The sequence below is a fragment of the Pseudopipra pipra genome, chromosome 3 (genome assembly GCF_036250125.1).
Source record: "Pseudopipra pipra isolate bDixPip1 chromosome 3, bDixPip1.hap1, whole genome shotgun sequence".
Classification (NCBI taxonomy): domain Eukaryota; kingdom Metazoa; phylum Chordata; class Aves; order Passeriformes; family Pipridae; genus Pseudopipra; species Pseudopipra pipra.
The window spans coordinates 71,402,739-71,421,495 of NC_087551.1; the positions used below are offsets into that span (position 1 = coordinate 71,402,739).

The window sequence follows — 18,757 nt, forward strand, 5'->3', positions numbered from 1 at the left end:
TAAACATCTGCTGTAATTTAAGATGTTGCATTATCAATATTAAGGTAATATTTTTGACTGTGAGTTGGAGCAGAAAGGGATGATATGATAAACCTTTACAGCTCTGTGCTCTAAATCTGCTCTTAGACCAAAATTCTGCAACTAAAGGACATTCTTCCCAGTCCCATCTGCCTTTCCTGAATCTAGGTCTAATTTGGGAGTAAAAATTTGTGCCTTAGTGAATGAAAAGGTCAAAGTTGTCTAATCTGGCCTTCAGTCTTGATTGTGGTATCTATTTTTAGCAGAAAAAAAACCCCATTACTCTGAGTCTCTGTTTCCAACTTTTAGGAGACTGAAGGCTTCTAAAATGTTTGCTAACTCAGAGAATACTGACGTGCTTTTAAAAATATTCTGTTTTAATATTCCAGATCATTTAACAAATATTAATGAAGGTTGCTTTAATATCCTTGTCAGTCCACTGAACAAGGACAAGATATACAGGGAAGTTCAAGGTCAAACTGCAGAATCAAGAGTGGGACTTGAGTGTTGGCTCTTGTGCTTTACCTGCCAGACCATTCTTGCAATCTTAAAACTTAGGGACTCTTATGGGAAATCACTTGGTTGGTTTTTGGTTTCTTTTTTTTTCTCATCTCCAGAGTATCTAGCTGATGCTAAATGTGCATTTCCAGAACTCCTGTTAGTGTCAGAATGGGATATTATGTAAGACAAAACCATTTCCATCATGTTCCACTGATGACCAGAATAGCTGTTTGGTGGTTTTGATGCAATAGTGTGAAAATTGTGCACAACTAATGTGTAAAACAAGTTTAAAAAGAAATACGTTAGTGGGAAGTACTCATTTTACCAAATAGTGAATTACCAGGTATTTCTAATAAATGTGTTTTCTGGGGAAGGACAGGCTACATGTAGCAAGTGGTATCAGGATGTTCTTTGATGTTTGGTCACCAGCCCTGCTTTGAGAAGTAATGTTTTGGAATACTGCACATGTCCATCAACTGGACTGCTATGAGTGTGTTAAAATTAAGGATTTGTTTATAATTTTACCAAAGGAAGTAAACCAAATGCATTTTGAGACATGTAAATCACCTTTTAGCAGTGCAGCAGTCAGAGTTTTCACTTTTTTTAAACAAATGTTTCTGTTGCAAGACAAAAGGGAAGGATAAAATATGGAATTTGAGTAAAGAGCATCTGTGAAAAGAATGGGTAAATGTGTCAGAGGGGAAAAAAGCATAGCTAGAAAGAAGGCCAATGCTGTTTGTTTACTGCTTTTGTTCTTTTAAATACTAAGCTTTTCCAGAGAGATTTAAAATAACAGATGTGAAGAGATTTAAATTTATTATGAGTTTTCAAAATTTTTTTAAGTCATGTGGGTTTTTTCTAGTGTCACGATAGAAGTAGCTGGTGGCATGGTTTGTTAACTTATTTACAGACACCCTTGTTCCTCCAAAAGCAGTGAAGACATGTATTAATAGACCAATAAAACATGCCCTGTCATGTTCAGCAAGCTCGAATACATCTGTTGAAAGCTTATGTGAACCATGTGCAAGATGTTTTGCAGGGTCTTGCTACTGGTAGAATGATTCATAGTTGCACTGGATTTTATTTATGTAAAATAGAAGTTCTTGAACTACCTAATTTAAAACTTGAATATGCAATTTAAAATTATTTCCGTGTGTTTCTGAAGATTATTTGCCCATTGAGAACTAAACTAAAGTTTGATATAAGTGATTTAGACATTTCAATCATTTTGTGCAACAGCAGATGGCTAAGAAAGAGCTGCCATGGTATGGAAATAAATTAAGTTTTCCCTTATACACTGTAGCTGAAGTTTTACATCAAATGTCTCTGACTTGTACTTCTTCCTGGTTTTGCAAATGGGTTTTTGCACTTTGAAGACAGGTTTTTCATGCATATTTCCTTAATATGTTTTCAGCTGAACCACATATGAGCATCTTCTTTGGTGTGATAAATCAGACTGAGTTAAGTGCTGCTTTTGTATTGGGGATCTTTTTTGCCATTGCTAAAAGCTGCCCTTCCTGATGGTTATGTTTGCATATTTTGTCTTGCAGTTTCGTTTTCTGAAAGTTTTTTTGTTTCCTGTTTCCTGAGAGGATTGTTTCAAACACAGTTTAAAATTATGGAAGTAGCTTAATTAAAAAAAAAAAATCTCAACTAGACAATTTCTAACAAAACAGTAACCGACCTTGCTGATAGTAAAATAGGAGCACCCTCAGCTGTTCTTAATTTCCCATAGGAAACAATGATTGACAGAGTTGGATTTGTATATTTTCCCTGCATTCCCATGCTGACATTATGCAAACTGTATCTGGAGTTGACTGTTTTCTTCTGGTGATGGTGAGGGGTTCGGCTCCCTTCTTCCAGTTTCTGCCACCCAGACAGCATCAGGAATGGTTGTGATCTGGACCAATTTTGGGCGACAGAACTTGTGAATGAGATCCCAGGCATTAGTTAATCAATTGTCTGAGCACTTTCAACTACAGCTGGAATTAATTTGAGCTAGAAAAGTCTTTTATATGAAGGACTAAGGAGTCTTCTGAGCATGTTAATGTCCACTTTTATACCCACTGCTGACAAAACAAAAAAAAGCTTAAAAAGCAGTGAAAATTTCTCTAAAAGTAGTAAGCACTGTCATGATGTCAGATTTTACAGCTTTTGCAATCTAGAACTAGTTTTGGTTTTCCCTTGATGTTTTTACAATAGTGTTTAGATCTTGTCCTACATACCTTTGTATGAATGTAGTGTGGTTGGTGGACACTCTGTGTACAATATGAGTTAAGCTTGGGAAAAAATTACATTGTTGAAAAACTTTGCTGAAGAAAGGTTGTGTCTGCCTTCTTAAGCAACAGAAGATTTAGGAGTGTGTGGTCATAAGAGGTTCTGTGATTAAAATTTGCTATATTCTGTCATACAAGTTCATATGCTAAGGCACATCCATACGGACATAATGCCTTTTTACAACTGGCTTGTTTCTGTAACCCAGGGATTTACAGTAGTTATGTATTTTAAGATTTCAATGCTATATCTTCAAATATGTGTCCAGTTCTTGCCTTTTTTTTTTTCTTCAAGTTAGATGCTCATTTTAGATACTTGAAGCTTCTACATGATGTTCATCTAGTGGACATTAACTTTTTGTGCCATCATTTTCAATCTGGTTATGAAATTCAAACTTGTTTAAGAATATGATTTTATAACAAATCATAGAATTAATTTCCTTGTATATGTTGAGTTGCAATAATTGTTTAAGCTTCTTCAGTTCCCGTAGTTGATATTTGATAATGTCTGCATTTCTCTTGCTGCTCAAAGGCTCCAGCAAGCAAATATTTTCAAGTTAGGGGTCTTCTGAAAGATTTTTTTTTTTTTTAACTTCAAAATTGTTTCAGGGTACTTTTCTAGAGTATTTTTGTCTTATTTGGATTCAGAACAAATGATTATAAAAATCACTGCCAATTTTCAATATCATCCAGCGAATTTTAGTAAATACTGTTTTTTCACTGAGCAGATTGGTTGTTAAGGAAAAGATTGTGTTTCGTCTTCCAAGAGCTCCTGATTTTAAATTTCAAATAAATTGATCTATATCTGAGTGGAAAAAAAGAGACTTGATATATGCGGAACTACTTGAATTAAATGCTCATTTTGACATTTTGCCAGTCATGGGAATTTGCAGATGCTCTGGGATGAGTTAAGATATTAAAACAAAAATACTGAAACACGAGGAAAGTTTAGGCTTGACTTTGTAAGTTGTCATATGCATAATAGCAAACATGTGGTTTCTCTGTTCTTCACTTTCCTTGTATAACTTAATAGTATGTCTGAAAGCAAAGACATTTTGATATAGCTCTGTGTTACTTGGCATTGCAGAATTCTCCTACTTCTTCCATTAGTCTCAAATTATCCTCTCCCTTGTAACACAGCACTTCTGGGTGATATCCATAAGGGAGGAAAATTAGAGCCGAACGGATGGATTCTATTTCATTTGTTACTGATTTCATGACAGATAATACCTTGCTAGAAAACTATAGGGTCACACAGAATTACTACTTGCTCATTTCTGAGTAATTTAATTGACATCACTTTGAGGGAAAAAGCTTGTTATATAAAAGGGGTTTTTTATTACTCTTTTAAAGAATATCTTTTGGCTTAATGTATGCTATAGATTTAGCTGAACTGAAAAATTACAAAATTTATATGCTTGAAATTTTTTTTCTGTTGCTTCTCATGGCTGATTTTATTTTTTTCTAAGTAAAACAACTGTGGTCCTTTCAGGTTTTGGTCTTTTATTTTTTCCTCTCTTTAGAGAGTACCTAAAGGTATGACAGTATCATGTATGTGAGACAGATGAAAGTCATGTCTATTTTTGAAGACCCATTAGTGAAATAGTGCCATATTAACACTCTATAAGTCTAAGAAATGGCAGTTGAATTTGGGTTTGGGGAGAAAGTATTTTATTTGCATTAATTAAAAAATACTTTGTGAAAAGTAATCCAAATTAATATTTTGGATATAAAAGGTTTTGAGAATGGTTGAGCATTTCTGACCTTACAGTCAAGGTGATAAAGTTCGAAAGAGGTATCATTGAGATCTCTGTCAGCCCCTGAGAAAGTTAATACCTGACACTTCTAAATCGCAACTTTAATACATTCAGTCATTCCCCATCCTTAATATGGGAGTAGAAGAGGTACAAGTCATCCATTGCAGCCCTTCATTTTTTCAATGCAGTCTATAAGGATATTTAATACCTTTTGTAATGTGTTTTTTTCTTGACCACAAAGGAGAAATTGTAGGGACTTCTCAAGTTTTTTTGGGATTATTGGTTCTTGATAACTGGTAAGGGGCTGAAGTGTAGGTGTACTCTGGGGGGTTTTACTTTTGGGATTTGTTTTGTTATTGTTGTTTTGGAGTTTTGTTTGCATTTTTTTTAACTCCCCAGTCCCTCATGAGGGATGTAGTTGGCTGTTAATGTTCAGTGTAATGATACAGTCGTTAAGAAAAGATTTATACTGAATCTGTTGACAACTCTACATATTTTGCATTGTTCTTTTTGAGCAGAAAATGAAAAAGGTTTTTGTTTGAAGCTGCCAGTATATTTATTCTGATACTTTTCCCTAATCATCCCTAAAAACCACCTATCTTTATTTGGCATCAGAGTTTTGTTTGTTTTGTTACTTACCACATGACTCACCTGTGCCACACTATTCATGTCTGTGAGCTGACACATCTGCAGTTTTGGTGTTTTCATGTTAGCCTTTGTTTCATTTTCAGGAGAACTGTCTTACAGATGATATTGGCATATCTCGGTGGAAGGAGCAGGTTTTCTTGTCACATAGTGCCTTGCTGGCAAAGAGCTGCCAGGCTGCAATGGAGCTAGCAAAGCACAGCACTGAGATTCAGGACATGGCATTTCAGTATGGGAAGCATATGTCTATGAGTCATAAGGTATGCTTTTTCCTTAAGTTCTGGGATCTTAAATACAGCAAGGCTTGTAAGATGTGTTGATCTTGAGCTCTGTTATATACTGCCACTATGCTGTAGACTTTTGCCAGCAGGTCATTGTTGAGAGGTTTTACTGCTGCCTGGTGTGAAGATGTTTGTGAAAACTGCTGGTATGAACAGTGCTTGTGAACTAGCAAAATCACACTCCTGGCAAAGTAACTCATTACATTCAAGCTTCTGTTAATGTCCCTCTAGCACATCTTTCTGCAGCAGCTTAAAACTTTACCTTACCTGCTCCTACATTCTTCCTAAAGCCACAATCCCAGTAGCAAAAGTTGCAGAAGGAAGCATGTCATAGAATATCCTGAGTTGGAAGGGTCACTGAGTCCAGCTCCTGGCCCTGCACAGAACAACCTCAAGAATACTACCATGTGCCTGAGAGCATTGTCCAAACACATCTTGAACTCTGTCAGGCTTGGTGCCATGACCACTTCCCTGAGGATCCCGCTCCAGTGCCCAACCACCCTGTGGGTGAAGAACCATTCCATAAAATCCAATTTAAACCTCCCCTGAGGTTTAACCTCATTCCGTAAAATTCAATTTAAACCTCCCCTTCAGGACATTCCCTTGGGTCCTGTCACTGATTGCCAGAGAGAAGAGATCAGTGCCTGCACCTCCACTTCCCCTCACGAGGAAGTTGTAGACTGCAATGACGTCTCTTCTCAGTCTCCTCTTCTTTAGGCTGAACAGACCAAGTGACCTCAGCCACTCCTCACACGGCTTCCCCTCAAGGCCTTTCACTGTCTTCATTGCCCAAAACTGCACACACTGTTCAAGGTGAGGCTACACCAGTGCAGAGCAGAGCAGGACAATCACCTCCTTTGACCAGCTCGTGATGCTTTGCCTGATGCCCCCCTAGACACAGTTGGCCCTCCTGGCTGCCAGGGTACTGCTGACTCATATTCAACTTGCCGTCCAACACCCAGGTCACTTTCCACAGTGCTGATCTCCAGCCTCTTGTTTCCCAGTCTGTACATGATGCGTTGGATCTTGACTGCCACCATGCAGAGATTTGTACTGTGAGGCTCAACTGCCTGCAGCAGCACGTGGGCTGAGGCACGAGCTGCAGTGGCAGAAGGACCTGCTTGCATTCCCTTCTAAATAACCTGCTGTGGAGGTACCTTCCAGAGGGGGCAGCTTGAAAATAAAGAGGGAGGCCACCAGATCTGAACAGGAGCAGCCTGCACCTTTACAGTAGTAGGATTTCCCACAGAAGGTTTCTGACCTCCACTAGAAGACTTTCAGTCTGCAGCTACTGCTAGTGCAAAGGAAAACACACGGTGGGGAACTCAGATCCTTGGCACTCTTGTTTTGCCCTAAAGATCTGTTCCTGTTGTATTGCACCACTTGCAAGATTAGCCGTAGCTTGAGACAGGCAGACAGGCCTCTCATGTACTTCAGCTGAGTTGATTTAGATAGTTTCTAGTTCCTACAGGAGAAGGAAGTGGTTTTATAAAGCACAGTTTTACTGCCATAGAAATGCCACTGTATGCTATTACTAGGTACAATTCTAACAGAAAATTGCTTGTAGTGCAGCTATAGCCTTAATGTTTTGTGAATGCTTTAATATTAATGTATTCACTATTGACACATAGTTGTGTATAAAGGATTGCATAATTTTCATAGAAAGCTCCTAGCTATGTAGCATTTCCTTTGTCAGAAGGAAGGTCATACTGCATCGGCTTCCTCAGGTACTGTAAAGTAGAATGTATTATCCAGCACAGATTAAAAACTGATCTTCTTCCCACCAAAGACTGGATCATTTATATTTTTAATGCTTCCTGACACTCCACAGCTTCCTACATGGCTATGTCCTATGGCTTGCCCAGCTCTGTAAGCTGTCCTTTACCCATGTCTTTGCAGACTCTATACATGCTTCTCTTTACTACAGCTTTCCACCACTGCAATGGTTTCACAACATCTTTCTGTCCCTCCCCCAAACTTGAAAAAGTGCAACCAAAGTACAAGTGTCAAAGCAGAAAGTGGTGGGTAGGTGTAGAATCAGGATATGGACCTCAGTTTGGTGCGTGGGTGGATATGTAGACTGTTCCTGGGAACTGAAGAAATGTGTTCTTCTCTTTCAGCTACATTCAGACCTTCAGCCATTTGTTAAAGAAAGTTCGAGTGACACAATGGCCTTCAGTTTGAATTCTGCTCCTGCAATCCTTCATCAGGAATTCCTAGGAAGGGAGGCATGGATTAAGCAGATTAGAGAGGTAAATTAAAGCATTGTTTAGAATTTCCTGGTTTTGCTGTTTATCTCTTCCTATCCATACTTTTAATCTTCAAAGAAACTTAGAAATTAACAACAGGTTTACCTATGCTCTCCAATGCTTACTATCTCTCTCTTCCATGCTTTCAAGAGGTGGGGGAAATCTAGGGACCTGACAGTCAAGCTCTGTCAAACTTTTGTGTGTCAGTGTAACAAACAGATTCATTTATGTGGAGCTTATGTCTGGTCCTCTGCAATACTTGTGCAGTCCCACATCTTAGTTTAAAGCTACTTTCACTGGCAGCTTAAAGCAAAGAACTTCAACAATCACAGTGCTTGAAAGGTAGACACATTTCCTTCTGCCAACTTGACTCTGGGAGCAGTAGTTTTGGATGAAGGGAGAAGGATTTGGGGGACTTGGCTTTTAGACTACTACAAAATATTTGTGAGATCTGATATCCTTATTCTTTTTTCTCTTATTCAGCTATTTTTTTCCTCTAACCCTTAGATGAGGAAGGCAATAAGATAGCTATGTGGTAGCTGTCTTGTACCACAGCAGGAATCAGGTCCATGAATAGCTTCTTGGGTGTTTCTGAAACACAAATAGGTAACTGTAGAAGGCAGCAAGAAGGGAAAGGAGGGGGAAGCGCTGAAATGGCCAAAATTAAACACTCGTCAGTTGGACATGTTTTGTCTGTCTAAACAACAATCATGACTGCCATTTGGAAATTCCTGCTTGTAGTTACACAGATTTTTTGTTAAAAACGCTGCTGCCTTCAATAAGAAGTTGGCTCTGTGCAAGCATATTCATTCAAGATGTGTTGGTTGAATGGCTCCTTTCCTTGCTGGTTTAAAACAAGAGTCTTGGGTACAGGGGATGGAGTCCGAGCCTTTGCCTCATTCTGCATTCTGGATGGCCAGGTTGCAGCCTACCTTCACATAATGAAAGCAAGGGGCATAGTCTCTTCAGCAGTAAAATTCTGGGAAGTATATGCAGATCTACAGCTGCACAGTGGTGTGGAGTTGGGGAATCTTAAAATGAAGCACACCTATTGTCATTTTGAAGTTAGGGGCTGGTAGTTCACAATGCATGACAAAGAATTTTGGAATCTTACAGTCACAACACAAGGCCCATATGTGAGTTGAATGTAAATGGATTTGGATTATTGCAGTTGGAGAATAATGGTATTTCCACAGCACGGTGTATAAAAGCTTTGAAACAATTTCCCATCTGCAGAATCTAGAGGAGATTGCAGGACTCCAGGAGTGCTGTCTGTCTGCTTACTAAATTTTCATACCAAAAATGGGCATTATAGAAACAACAAAGCAGTTCTTTGTGAAGGAAGCCAGGGTGCAAAGTGACATGTACTATGCAGAAGTATTTGCTGTCTACTGCTACTTCATACATTTATACATATACGTATGTATACTTTATACATGGTATTTACTATACTGAAAGTGTTCAGACCTTTGTGATGCAGTCATCATCACTTTGTATAAGAAGAAAGGAGTTAAATCAGACTGTTCAAATTACCGTGGCATTACTCTACTCTCCATTGCCGGCAAAATCCTGGCAAGAATACTCTTGAACAGAATAATACCCGCTATAGCAGAAGGAATTCTACCTGAAAGCCAATGTGGTTTCAGGAGTACCACAGACGTGGTGTTTGTTCTCAGACAACTGCAAGAGGAGTGTAGGGAACAGAATAAAGCTCTCTATGTAACCTTTGTTGATCTCACCAAGGCTTTCGATACTGTGAGCAGAAAAGGTCTATGGCAGATTTTGGAATGTTTAGGATGTCCCCCCAAGTTCCTTAAAATGATCATCTCACTCCATGAGGATCAGCCCGGACAAGTCAGATATGGCAATGCACTTTCTGAGCCCTTTCTAATTACCAACAGTGTAAAACAAGGCTGCGTTCTTGCACCAACTCTATTCACAATTTTTTTCAGCAGGATGCTCCAAAGGGCCATGGCAGACCTTGATGATCAGGACGGTATCTACATTCGATACTGATAGAAGCCTTTTTAACCTAAGGCGACTGAAGGCCCACACTAAGACCTTAAATCATCTTGTCCAGGAGCTGCTTTATGCTGATGACACCGCCCTTTTGGCCCACACAGAAGCAGCTCTGCAGCATTTAACATCCTGCTTTGCAGATGCTGCTGAGCTCTTTGAGCTGGAAGTCAGCTTAAAGAAGACAGAAGTTCTCTATCAACTTGCACCTCAGGAAGTCTTCCATCATCCCCATATCACCATTGGTGAATCAGAGCTCAAATTAGTCCAGCAGTTTAATTACCTAGGTCGCCTCATCTCCTCGGGTGGTAAGATTGACGGAGAGATAAACAACAGGTTAGCAAAGGCATATAGTGCTTTTGGAAAACTCCATAAGAGTATGGCACAATAAACACTTGAAGAAAAGTACCAAGATGAGTGTTTACAGAGCCATTGTGCTGTCTACTCTTTTATATGGTTCCAAATCATGGGTCATCTACTGCCACCACCTGCGTCTCTTAGAACGCTTCCATCAGCGCTGTCTCCGTACAATCCTAAACATCTACTGGTCAGATTATGTGACCAATACATCTGTTCTACAACAAGCAGCAGTCACAAGTATTGAGGCCATGTTGATGAGAACACAGCTGCGTTGGGCAGGGCACGTCTCCAGGATGAAGGACCATCCCCCCCTTAGATCTTGCTTTATGGTGAACTTGCCACCGGCTGCCACAAGAGAGGAGCCCCGAAGAGAAGATACAAGGACTCCCTGAAACAACATCTCAGTCTCGGCCACATTGATCAACATAACTGGTCTACTCTGGCCTCAAATCGGGAGGCCTGGAGACACACCATCTATAACGCTGCTGTTTCCTTTGAGAGCGCACACAGGATCACTCTCAAGGAGAAAAGACAACACAGAAAGAATCGTGCCTTGCAGAATATACCATCTAAGGAGTCTTTCTGCTGTGCCTTTTGCAATCGGACGAGTCTATCTTGTATTGGTCTTATTAGCCACCAGCGTGCTTGTAACAAATGTGGATAGAGCCTTTCCCAAATCTTCGTTCGCGAAGCCCAGCCATGATGATGATGATACCATACTACTCAACTAACTACTCACTGCAATATAGAATATCTTGCTCAGGAGCCTTTCTTCACTTGTGTTGGTTTAGAAAGGAAAATCATCTTTCATTAACTACAAGCTCTTTGAGATATCATCCATAGTCACTTTCACTATGTGACATTCAGTGTTGGCCAAGCACTCAAACCAGAGACTTCATATTGGCAATGCTCATAAGCCACCCTCTTGTGCAATGTCATTTGTATGGTTTAAATAGCTAAAGCACAAGCAGTCCACTCAGTCCATGTCAGAAGCTTAACCAGTTGAGCAAGTCTGATGTAAAAGGTAAAAAAGATCTGTGTATCTGAGATAAGAGTCAGAAAAAGGCAGAGTCAAACTGCTGTGAGGGTGAAAAACAAAAAAAAAGCAAAAGCAAAGTTAGTACAACTACGCAGTTGTAGTAAAGAAGGCTTTGGAGACAGATTGGGTAAGGTTGCTGCTTGGAGAAGCACAACTGCCATTGACTTGAATGCTTGACAGGAACAGATCATGAGGAAATATTCTTGTTGTTGGTTATAAGAGCAGGAGGAGGCAGGGGGAGCACACCTCTTCTGGTATTGCTGAGACCAAAAAATATCTTCCAAAAAACATGTTGTCAGATTCTCTGCTGCAATGTGAATCCGCATATAGACAATCACTTGTTAAGGATCATGTTTCTGGTGTGTACTGATATACAATATAACTACTAGATATATTTTGAAGAAGCTGAAAGATCCAACCGGGTGAATAAAAGTTGGCAAATCAAAGTGATGGGAATACACAAATAAGGAAGCAGTTATTGGCAGTAGTTTTGCTACTCCCGAGTTCTATCAGGCTGTTTTCTTAATATGCCTTCCAGAAAAGCTGCCTCTTGAGAAGATTAAAGAGAGAAGCAAAGAGATTTGGTGGATCAGTCGCCTTTCTCCTTCAGAGGAATCAGCTCTGTTATCTACTGTTTTCCTTCATTTTCTGTTTGTTTAGTCTCTCGAGGGTTCTTTATTTTATTTTTTCTCCCGTACAAAAATTAATTTATTTTCCAAATCTGTGCCATCTTGGCAACATCTCTTTAAAGCTGTGCTTGCCACATAGTGTTCCTCTTCAGTGTGGGCTTCAGCTCTTCTCCTTGTGCCTGTTGTCTGCTCCTTTTGGCTGATCTCTCAAGTGCCCACAGAGGACATGGAGAGGTAGTGGTCCTAAACTACATCTTTTCAGGAGGCACATTCCAGAAGAACTGAGATTTGTGGTCTTTCCTTGTGGAAGCTAGAGGGAAAGAAACAGATGATTTTTTTCTTTAATGTGCCTGAAAAAAGAAGAGCTGTGGTTGAATGAAGTGATAATGACACTGGATCTGACCTCAGGGAAGGGCTTTCAGGGTGGTTAAGCGGGAATGCTCTGGTTCTGACAGAGCACTGCCACTGAGTGAGAAAAAATCTTCCTGTCTACATCATCCTGTAACAAAATTGAGGAAGTTGGATCTCTGCAAATATTCATCAGGATCTATGTATTCCAAATCCCACAAGGATTATAGAGTCCAACTCTTAAATGAATGGCCTGTACAGGGATCAAACCCACAACCTTGGGTGTTATTAGCACCATGTTCTAAGTAACTGAGCTGTCTCAGGGTCTACTATGTACTTCCCTGCATCTGGGCAAGAAGAAATGTAAAGTTTATTCATATTTCTTTCTGAAAGTATTAGGAGTTACAGGTTGTCTCTCTCTCTCTCTCTCTCTCTCTCTCTCTCTCTCTCTCTCTCTCTCTCTCTCTCTCTCTCTCTCTCTCTCTCATTAAAAGGGTGATGCTGAAGCTTAAACACAATTCTAAACCAAAAAGCACCTCTAACCCAGGTGTAAGAGCACTGACATCATCCAACATCCCCTTTTGAAAGGTGTAGACTATTACCTAGTGCAAATCACTGTAGATATACAGAGTTCTCTTTAAAGAAAATAAGTCCTGTTATTGCTGATATGGAGTATAGCTTATTTCGAAATCTCATGGGAGAGATTAATTAATGCAAACAGCAAGATCTCTGAAGACCAAAACACTTTGGATTCAACAAATGTTTAACTACAAGTCATAATAAAAAAGCCTAAAAATTACATTAAGTATCTGCAGCTCTCATCTGAAAAAGAACCATGTTGTATAAGCTGGTAACACATTTAGTTGTATTTTAAGGTTTTCTGTATCAGATTCCTAAAGAAAGTCAGTTATGTTTGAAGTAGTAGCTCTTTTAATTGAATTCTTTATTCTTGCAACTCTAGTTTGTAGTATATAATGTCTTATATAAAATCTCTTTCTTTTTAAGGCACAAGGAAAAGGAAACATAATGGACTACAAACAGGTTGGTAAATTACATTTATAATTCATTTTTAATATTTTTTAAATATTTTCAAGGATATTCTTGACAATTGAAGGAAACTTCCTTCTCAAAGTTAGGCTATAATTTGTGCATGTGTATATGAAGGGAGAAAAATGGCTCATGCCATTTCTTGATTTTAAAAAGCCAGTAACAGCTGTACTGTAACTATCAAATGTATCTATTTAATGATAGAATTTTAATAATGTGTTTAATAATAGTAATTTAATAATTAGTAGACATTGAATAATCATTTTTGCTGTTATTTCTCCCATTTACTTCCCCAAACTTGGTTTTGAAACCAGGATTCTGATGGCTTTTTCTGTCTTTTTTTCTTAGAGTCATTAGCAGGTTAGATCCTATCACTGGTCTCTCTATTTTGGTAGAGTATGCTGCTAATTTTTTTTAAATCTTGCCTTAGTTCCAAACCATCTATTAAAAACTATACATACACATTTTATAATAATTTGTGTTTCTTCCAGTCCACATTACAACTTTTAGCTAAGTCACCACTATATTTGCTACTCCTCTATGATAAAGGCAGACCTGACTAAGTAGCTGGAAGTAGCTGGGACACCCTAAAGCTCTTAGAGAGCTGCAGGAGATGGCTGAGAAGGTTCTCCTGGTTAAATATTTGAGCACAGCATGGTTGTGGTAGAGACAGATGATGACATTGTGTCCCCAACCCACTGAGCATGAGCCTGACTTGTTCTGAGTCTTAAGCAAATTGTGAAGGCCCAGTCAGTTATCTCCAGCATCAGTGGGAAATAATATATAAATTATTGAGCCACATGCATGATTGAGAATTGCTTCTTGAACTGGGGCCTGAAGAGTGTTACAGCTCTGACTGATTGCTGCTAGTATGGAAGGCTAACACACAAGTACAGGTCAGTTTATTTAAACTGTTCTGTATTAAGAAAAACTGTGATTTGGATTATTAGAAAAACTCTGTCCTTCCTCTTAGAACTTAAAAAGGATCTTAACCTTACCTTGCTACTTAAAATCATTGTGCTTTTAGGTTTTTCTCTACAACAGTCACAGTTGTATCAGTTTTCTTTTTTCTAAATCACCACTGAGAGCACTAAATTTATTCTTCAAATATGTCTGTGGGACACTTCTGTGAATGTTTAAGCCAGGCCACTTGCTTTTTTAAGTCCAGAAGGGGTTTTCTCCTTTTAATTTTTACAACTGTGGTCCATAAAATGTCATTCCCATACTTTAAAAAACAGAGGGGGGAAGAAAAGCATCTAAAATTGCTTTACTAAATTAAACATTTGTCAGTGTATTCTGTATTTTGACTGAAATTATTTCACTGCTGACCACCACGGTGAGTGCATTCATCCTGCTGCAGTGCAGCCCCTTGGTGTAAATGACAGTAGTCCCACGGTTTTGTTTAAATGCCAGAGAATCATCATGAGATGTGTCATGGGACTGTAGACGATAGACTATTCACTCTCTTGCTCCTGAAATGCAGCAAAGAGTTAAAAACAGAGGGTTGTTGTTTGTAGGTGCTTTTGAGCTGTGTTGGTTTTCCATGAAGATTTGTCTTGTTTGTTTTGGAGCAACCTCTGCCATTAGATCTTTTCATTACATATAACGAAAAATCAGTGTCAGTGATTTAATGAAGATGGGTTTTTTTAGATGTGTTAGTAATATTACAAAAGCAACCAAAACCATTCAGATTAAGCAATTTTCTTATTTTTTGGAATTAATGTCTGAATTATCAAAGTGTACATCCAGTATCAACAACCAGTTGCATCTTTATAGTCAGTGGGTATTTTCCCACTTCTTTGGTATGAGAGTCCAGCGCAACTTTTGTTTCACTAAAGCAACCAACCATCACATTTTTTAACATAAATATGAAGTTGATTGCTTGTGTATGCCAAGATGACATTACCAGTCACTATTTGCATTAATGGGATTTAAGGAAGTTATGCTTTTTGGTAAAAAGTCATCACAAGTACCATTGTTTAGATTTAAAAGCTAGTGGGTCTTGTTCAAAAGTTCAGTGTGAAAGACACGGAAAGGCCTAAGGAAGAGGAGTTGATGTCTCTTCTAAAATAACAAAGAGTCTGTACAATCACTCCGTCTCTCAGGATGACTTATAATTTTTTGGCAAGGTGTAGTATAAGAGGTGTGTAACAGCAGTGCTCCTTGTAAGCAGGCCATCTTTCCTCTGCTCTTGGGGGCAACCCTCATCAGATTTGGTCTCATCCTATTTATAGTGTAGCTTTTAGTTTGAAGTAAAAAGAAAATTCTTCTGTTTGTCAGATGAGTAAGGAAAATAAATCCTATTCTGCTTATGGAAGTTTCTGCAAAGTGTCTGGGCCCTTTGAAGATGCATTTATTTACCTTTGTACAGAAGAAATTTCTAAGAAAATATTGGATAAATACTGCCCCAGTTTCAGCTGACAAATTCTGCATGTAGCCAACAAAGATTTAAAAAAAAAATAAATTAAAATCTTATGACATTACAAAGTGATGCAAATAAGTGATCGTCCAGCCCATTTTGAGAACGTAGAGCACAAGCCTGTGTCCAGCCACAAAAACTCCAAGAGCGGTTGCTGAAACATTCCAAAGTATTTAGAAAAAGAATGGAAAAAAACTGACAAAATTAACCTACTACCTGTGAAACACGTCATACCTTTTTGAAGTAGCATTTCAGCAGTCTAAAGCACCAGTGCATATCGAGCATGCTGTTCCCACAAAAGAGAAAACAAATTTAGAAGAGCCAGTGCAAAACACTGCATACACTTATAGCGTTGTTCAGTCACTCAGCCACAGATCAATTTAGATTTTGGGGTTTGGGTTTTCTTTTTATTTCAGCAAATACTGTGCACTGCAAAAATGTAGAATGTTTTAGCTCACTTCAAGATCAGAGAAAATGCATGATGTTTGAAGATTTCATAATAAATTTTTTTATTTTTAATAGATTTTATAATAAATTAAGCTGTTTTAGGATCATTCTTCTAAAATAACAACATAAAAAAATTCTGAAGTTACTTGTTGATATCTTGCCACTGAAATAATTAATCCTAAGTTTGACTATTGCAAAAAAAAAATTAGGAATTTCAGTGTTCTCATTCTCCTATTGCACATAAAGTCTAGTACAGCCAAAATACTCTCCAATCTCTCTGCCCCCGATTTGTTGTTCCCTACAGGTAGCACTGTCTGAAAGGAATCTTCTTTCCGTTGGCTAGTGAGGCAGAAATGTCTCAGCAGAGAGAATTTGAAATTAGTTGTCTTTATACTTGAACACCTGCTTAGTTTTTGACTCCTTTAATTCTTCAGTCTCCAAAATCCAGCAGTTCTTAGCTTGCCCCTTTGACCTCTTGCTGCCCTCAGACCAGCCTTTCTGTCCAACAGCAATCCAGAGCAGTTGGTCTGAAAGGCAAATACTTAACTGCTGTGGTACGGATGAGAAATGATCTCTTTGCCTTTTTGAAACAAATGGACTGGGAAACACAGTACTTTGAACTCTACTTTGTTCACAGAATCGTACAATAATTTAAGTCTGAAGGGACCTCTGAGGGTTGTCTGGTCCAGCCCCTCGCTCAAAGCAGAGCCCATATGGGTTTGCTCAGTTAACTTTTGAGTATCTGCAAGGACAGAGATTGCACAGCCAACCTGAACAGCCTGACCAGTGCTTGACCCCCCTCCTGATGGAAAAGAATTTCCTTGGGTCTAATCAGCATTTCCCATGCTGCAGCCCCTGCCCATTACCTCTCATCCCTTCCATGTACACCTCTGAGAAGAGCCCAATTCTGGCTCCTGGCCCATGAGGTAGTTGGGACAGTAGTAACAGCCTTCTCTTCTTATGGATGAACTAAACAATTCCAGCATTTTCTTGCAGAGCATGCACTGCTCCAGGCCCGTATCACCTGGGTAGCCTCCCACTGCACTTGCTGCAGCACAGCAATGGCTTTCACTTAATGGGAAGCCCAAAATTGGGCACAGCACTCCAGACTCAGTCCCAACAGCCCAAATAGGGACAGTAGTTGCTTGCTGAATACACTTGCTAACACAGCCCGAGAAGTGGTTTATGATCTTTGCTTTAAGGACACACTACTTCAAGAAAAAAAAAGTGTGTCAATGACTAACTATGAAGGAAAAGGAGTGTAGCTGAAACACCAGAAAAATAGCATGTGGTGTGTGTTGGTCATTGATTTAAATCTAGTGGAGGGTGGTCAAGCCTGGTAAGGGGCAGATTCTTTTAGATGTATTTTTATACCCTATGTGAAACTAGCAGTTGGTTTGAGTTTCAACATCACCATTTAATTACTTTTTTTATATTTGTAACAAACCTGTAGACTCTAAAAGATGTGTAGATCTTATCAAGACTGTTAATCCAAATGCAGAATATCCCTTATGAATGTGCCGAAATACTTAATAAAAGACTTCCAAACATTAATGCTTCAAAGTAGGAGCAGAAATATGACTCCACTACAATTTTATGTATTGTATGATCTAGGCAGCACAGTTTTTTTTTCATTATCTTAAGACAGTGAAGATTATGATGGTGCTGGGTTTTTTAGTTCTTAGAGTCATAGGACAACATTCAGAGGTAAAACTTTGGGTTCTGAACTTCTTCTGTATGAGGCAAAACTGTCAAGCCTGGTCAGTATCTGAATATGTTGAGGGAAACAGAAGATGCTGAAGAAAACTGTGCTGATATACTGGGAAGGAGATCACTTCTCATCTGAGTTTAAACTTGGCTGTGCTATTGGAAGACTACTCTATAAGCTGAATTTAAATAACCAATCACCAGTTGGTGATTTTTTGGTGTCTCAGCACCTTTAGAACAAAGTAGGGCTGTAGTGCCCATGGTCTGAACAAAAGCTTACAAATAAGAATGGAGTATTCCAGCATATCTCGCAGTTCAACAGGAGAAAAGTATAGCTAAGCAATCTGTATTTTGACTTGTATTTGGTTTTAATTACTGAATGTCATTCTGAAGAAGGTTGCATGGATTAAATTGTTCCTACAAGTGGAAGTATGCACAAAATGATGCTGTGTAAGTAGAGACTAAAAGAAGAGACTCTTTTATTTCAAAGAAATTAATGAAGCAGCTTAATTAAAGTTTATAAAGTAACAAATAAAAGCAGTTCATTTTGCTTTTCTGGGTATTTGCTGCAGAAATCAGCTGCTCCTATCCAAATGAAGTTTTAAAATAATACTTCTATTCTGGATACATTGTTTTTTTATTCTGTGTTCTTAGTTTGTGAAGTTCATTACATAAAACTATTGAAGGTCAAAATTTGAGAGAGAGTCTGGAAGTGTAACTGTAATGCAATGGAAAATACAACTGAAGTCTTATATTAGGGGAGTTTTGCATATAGCAGAGCTACTGAAGCTTTTTTTCCTATGGAGTTATTTCCTGTATTTCTCTAATAACTATCCTACTACCAAATGCCGAATTTGTACTTCCTTTTTTTCTTTTACAACCCCAGCTGAGATAGAGGTAGCATGCAGTCTGGTTAGTTCAGACTGTTTTGCCTCTGTGTATGCTCATTTGAGTTGACCAGGCACTTCTGCAAATGGAATATAAAAGAGGTAAGTTTTTGAGGACTGTAAATTGTTCATTT

At 38.6% G+C, this 18,757-nt stretch overlaps 1 protein-coding gene across 2 annotated transcripts in view; it reads left to right on the forward strand.

The window, feature by feature from the left end:
• Positions 1-18,757, forward strand: part of PDSS2 (decaprenyl diphosphate synthase subunit 2) — a 117,454-nt gene that overhangs the window by 94,394 nt on the left and 4,303 nt on the right. For both annotated transcript variants that reach the window (XM_064649841.1, XM_064649842.1), the window contains 3 exons: positions 5,281-5,454; positions 7,596-7,727; positions 13,122-13,157. In XM_064649841.1, the coding sequence (XP_064505911.1) occupies positions 5,281-5,454; positions 7,596-7,727; positions 13,122-13,157 (342 nt within the window). The remainder of the gene's footprint in view (positions 1-5,280; positions 5,455-7,595; positions 7,728-13,121; positions 13,158-18,757) is intronic.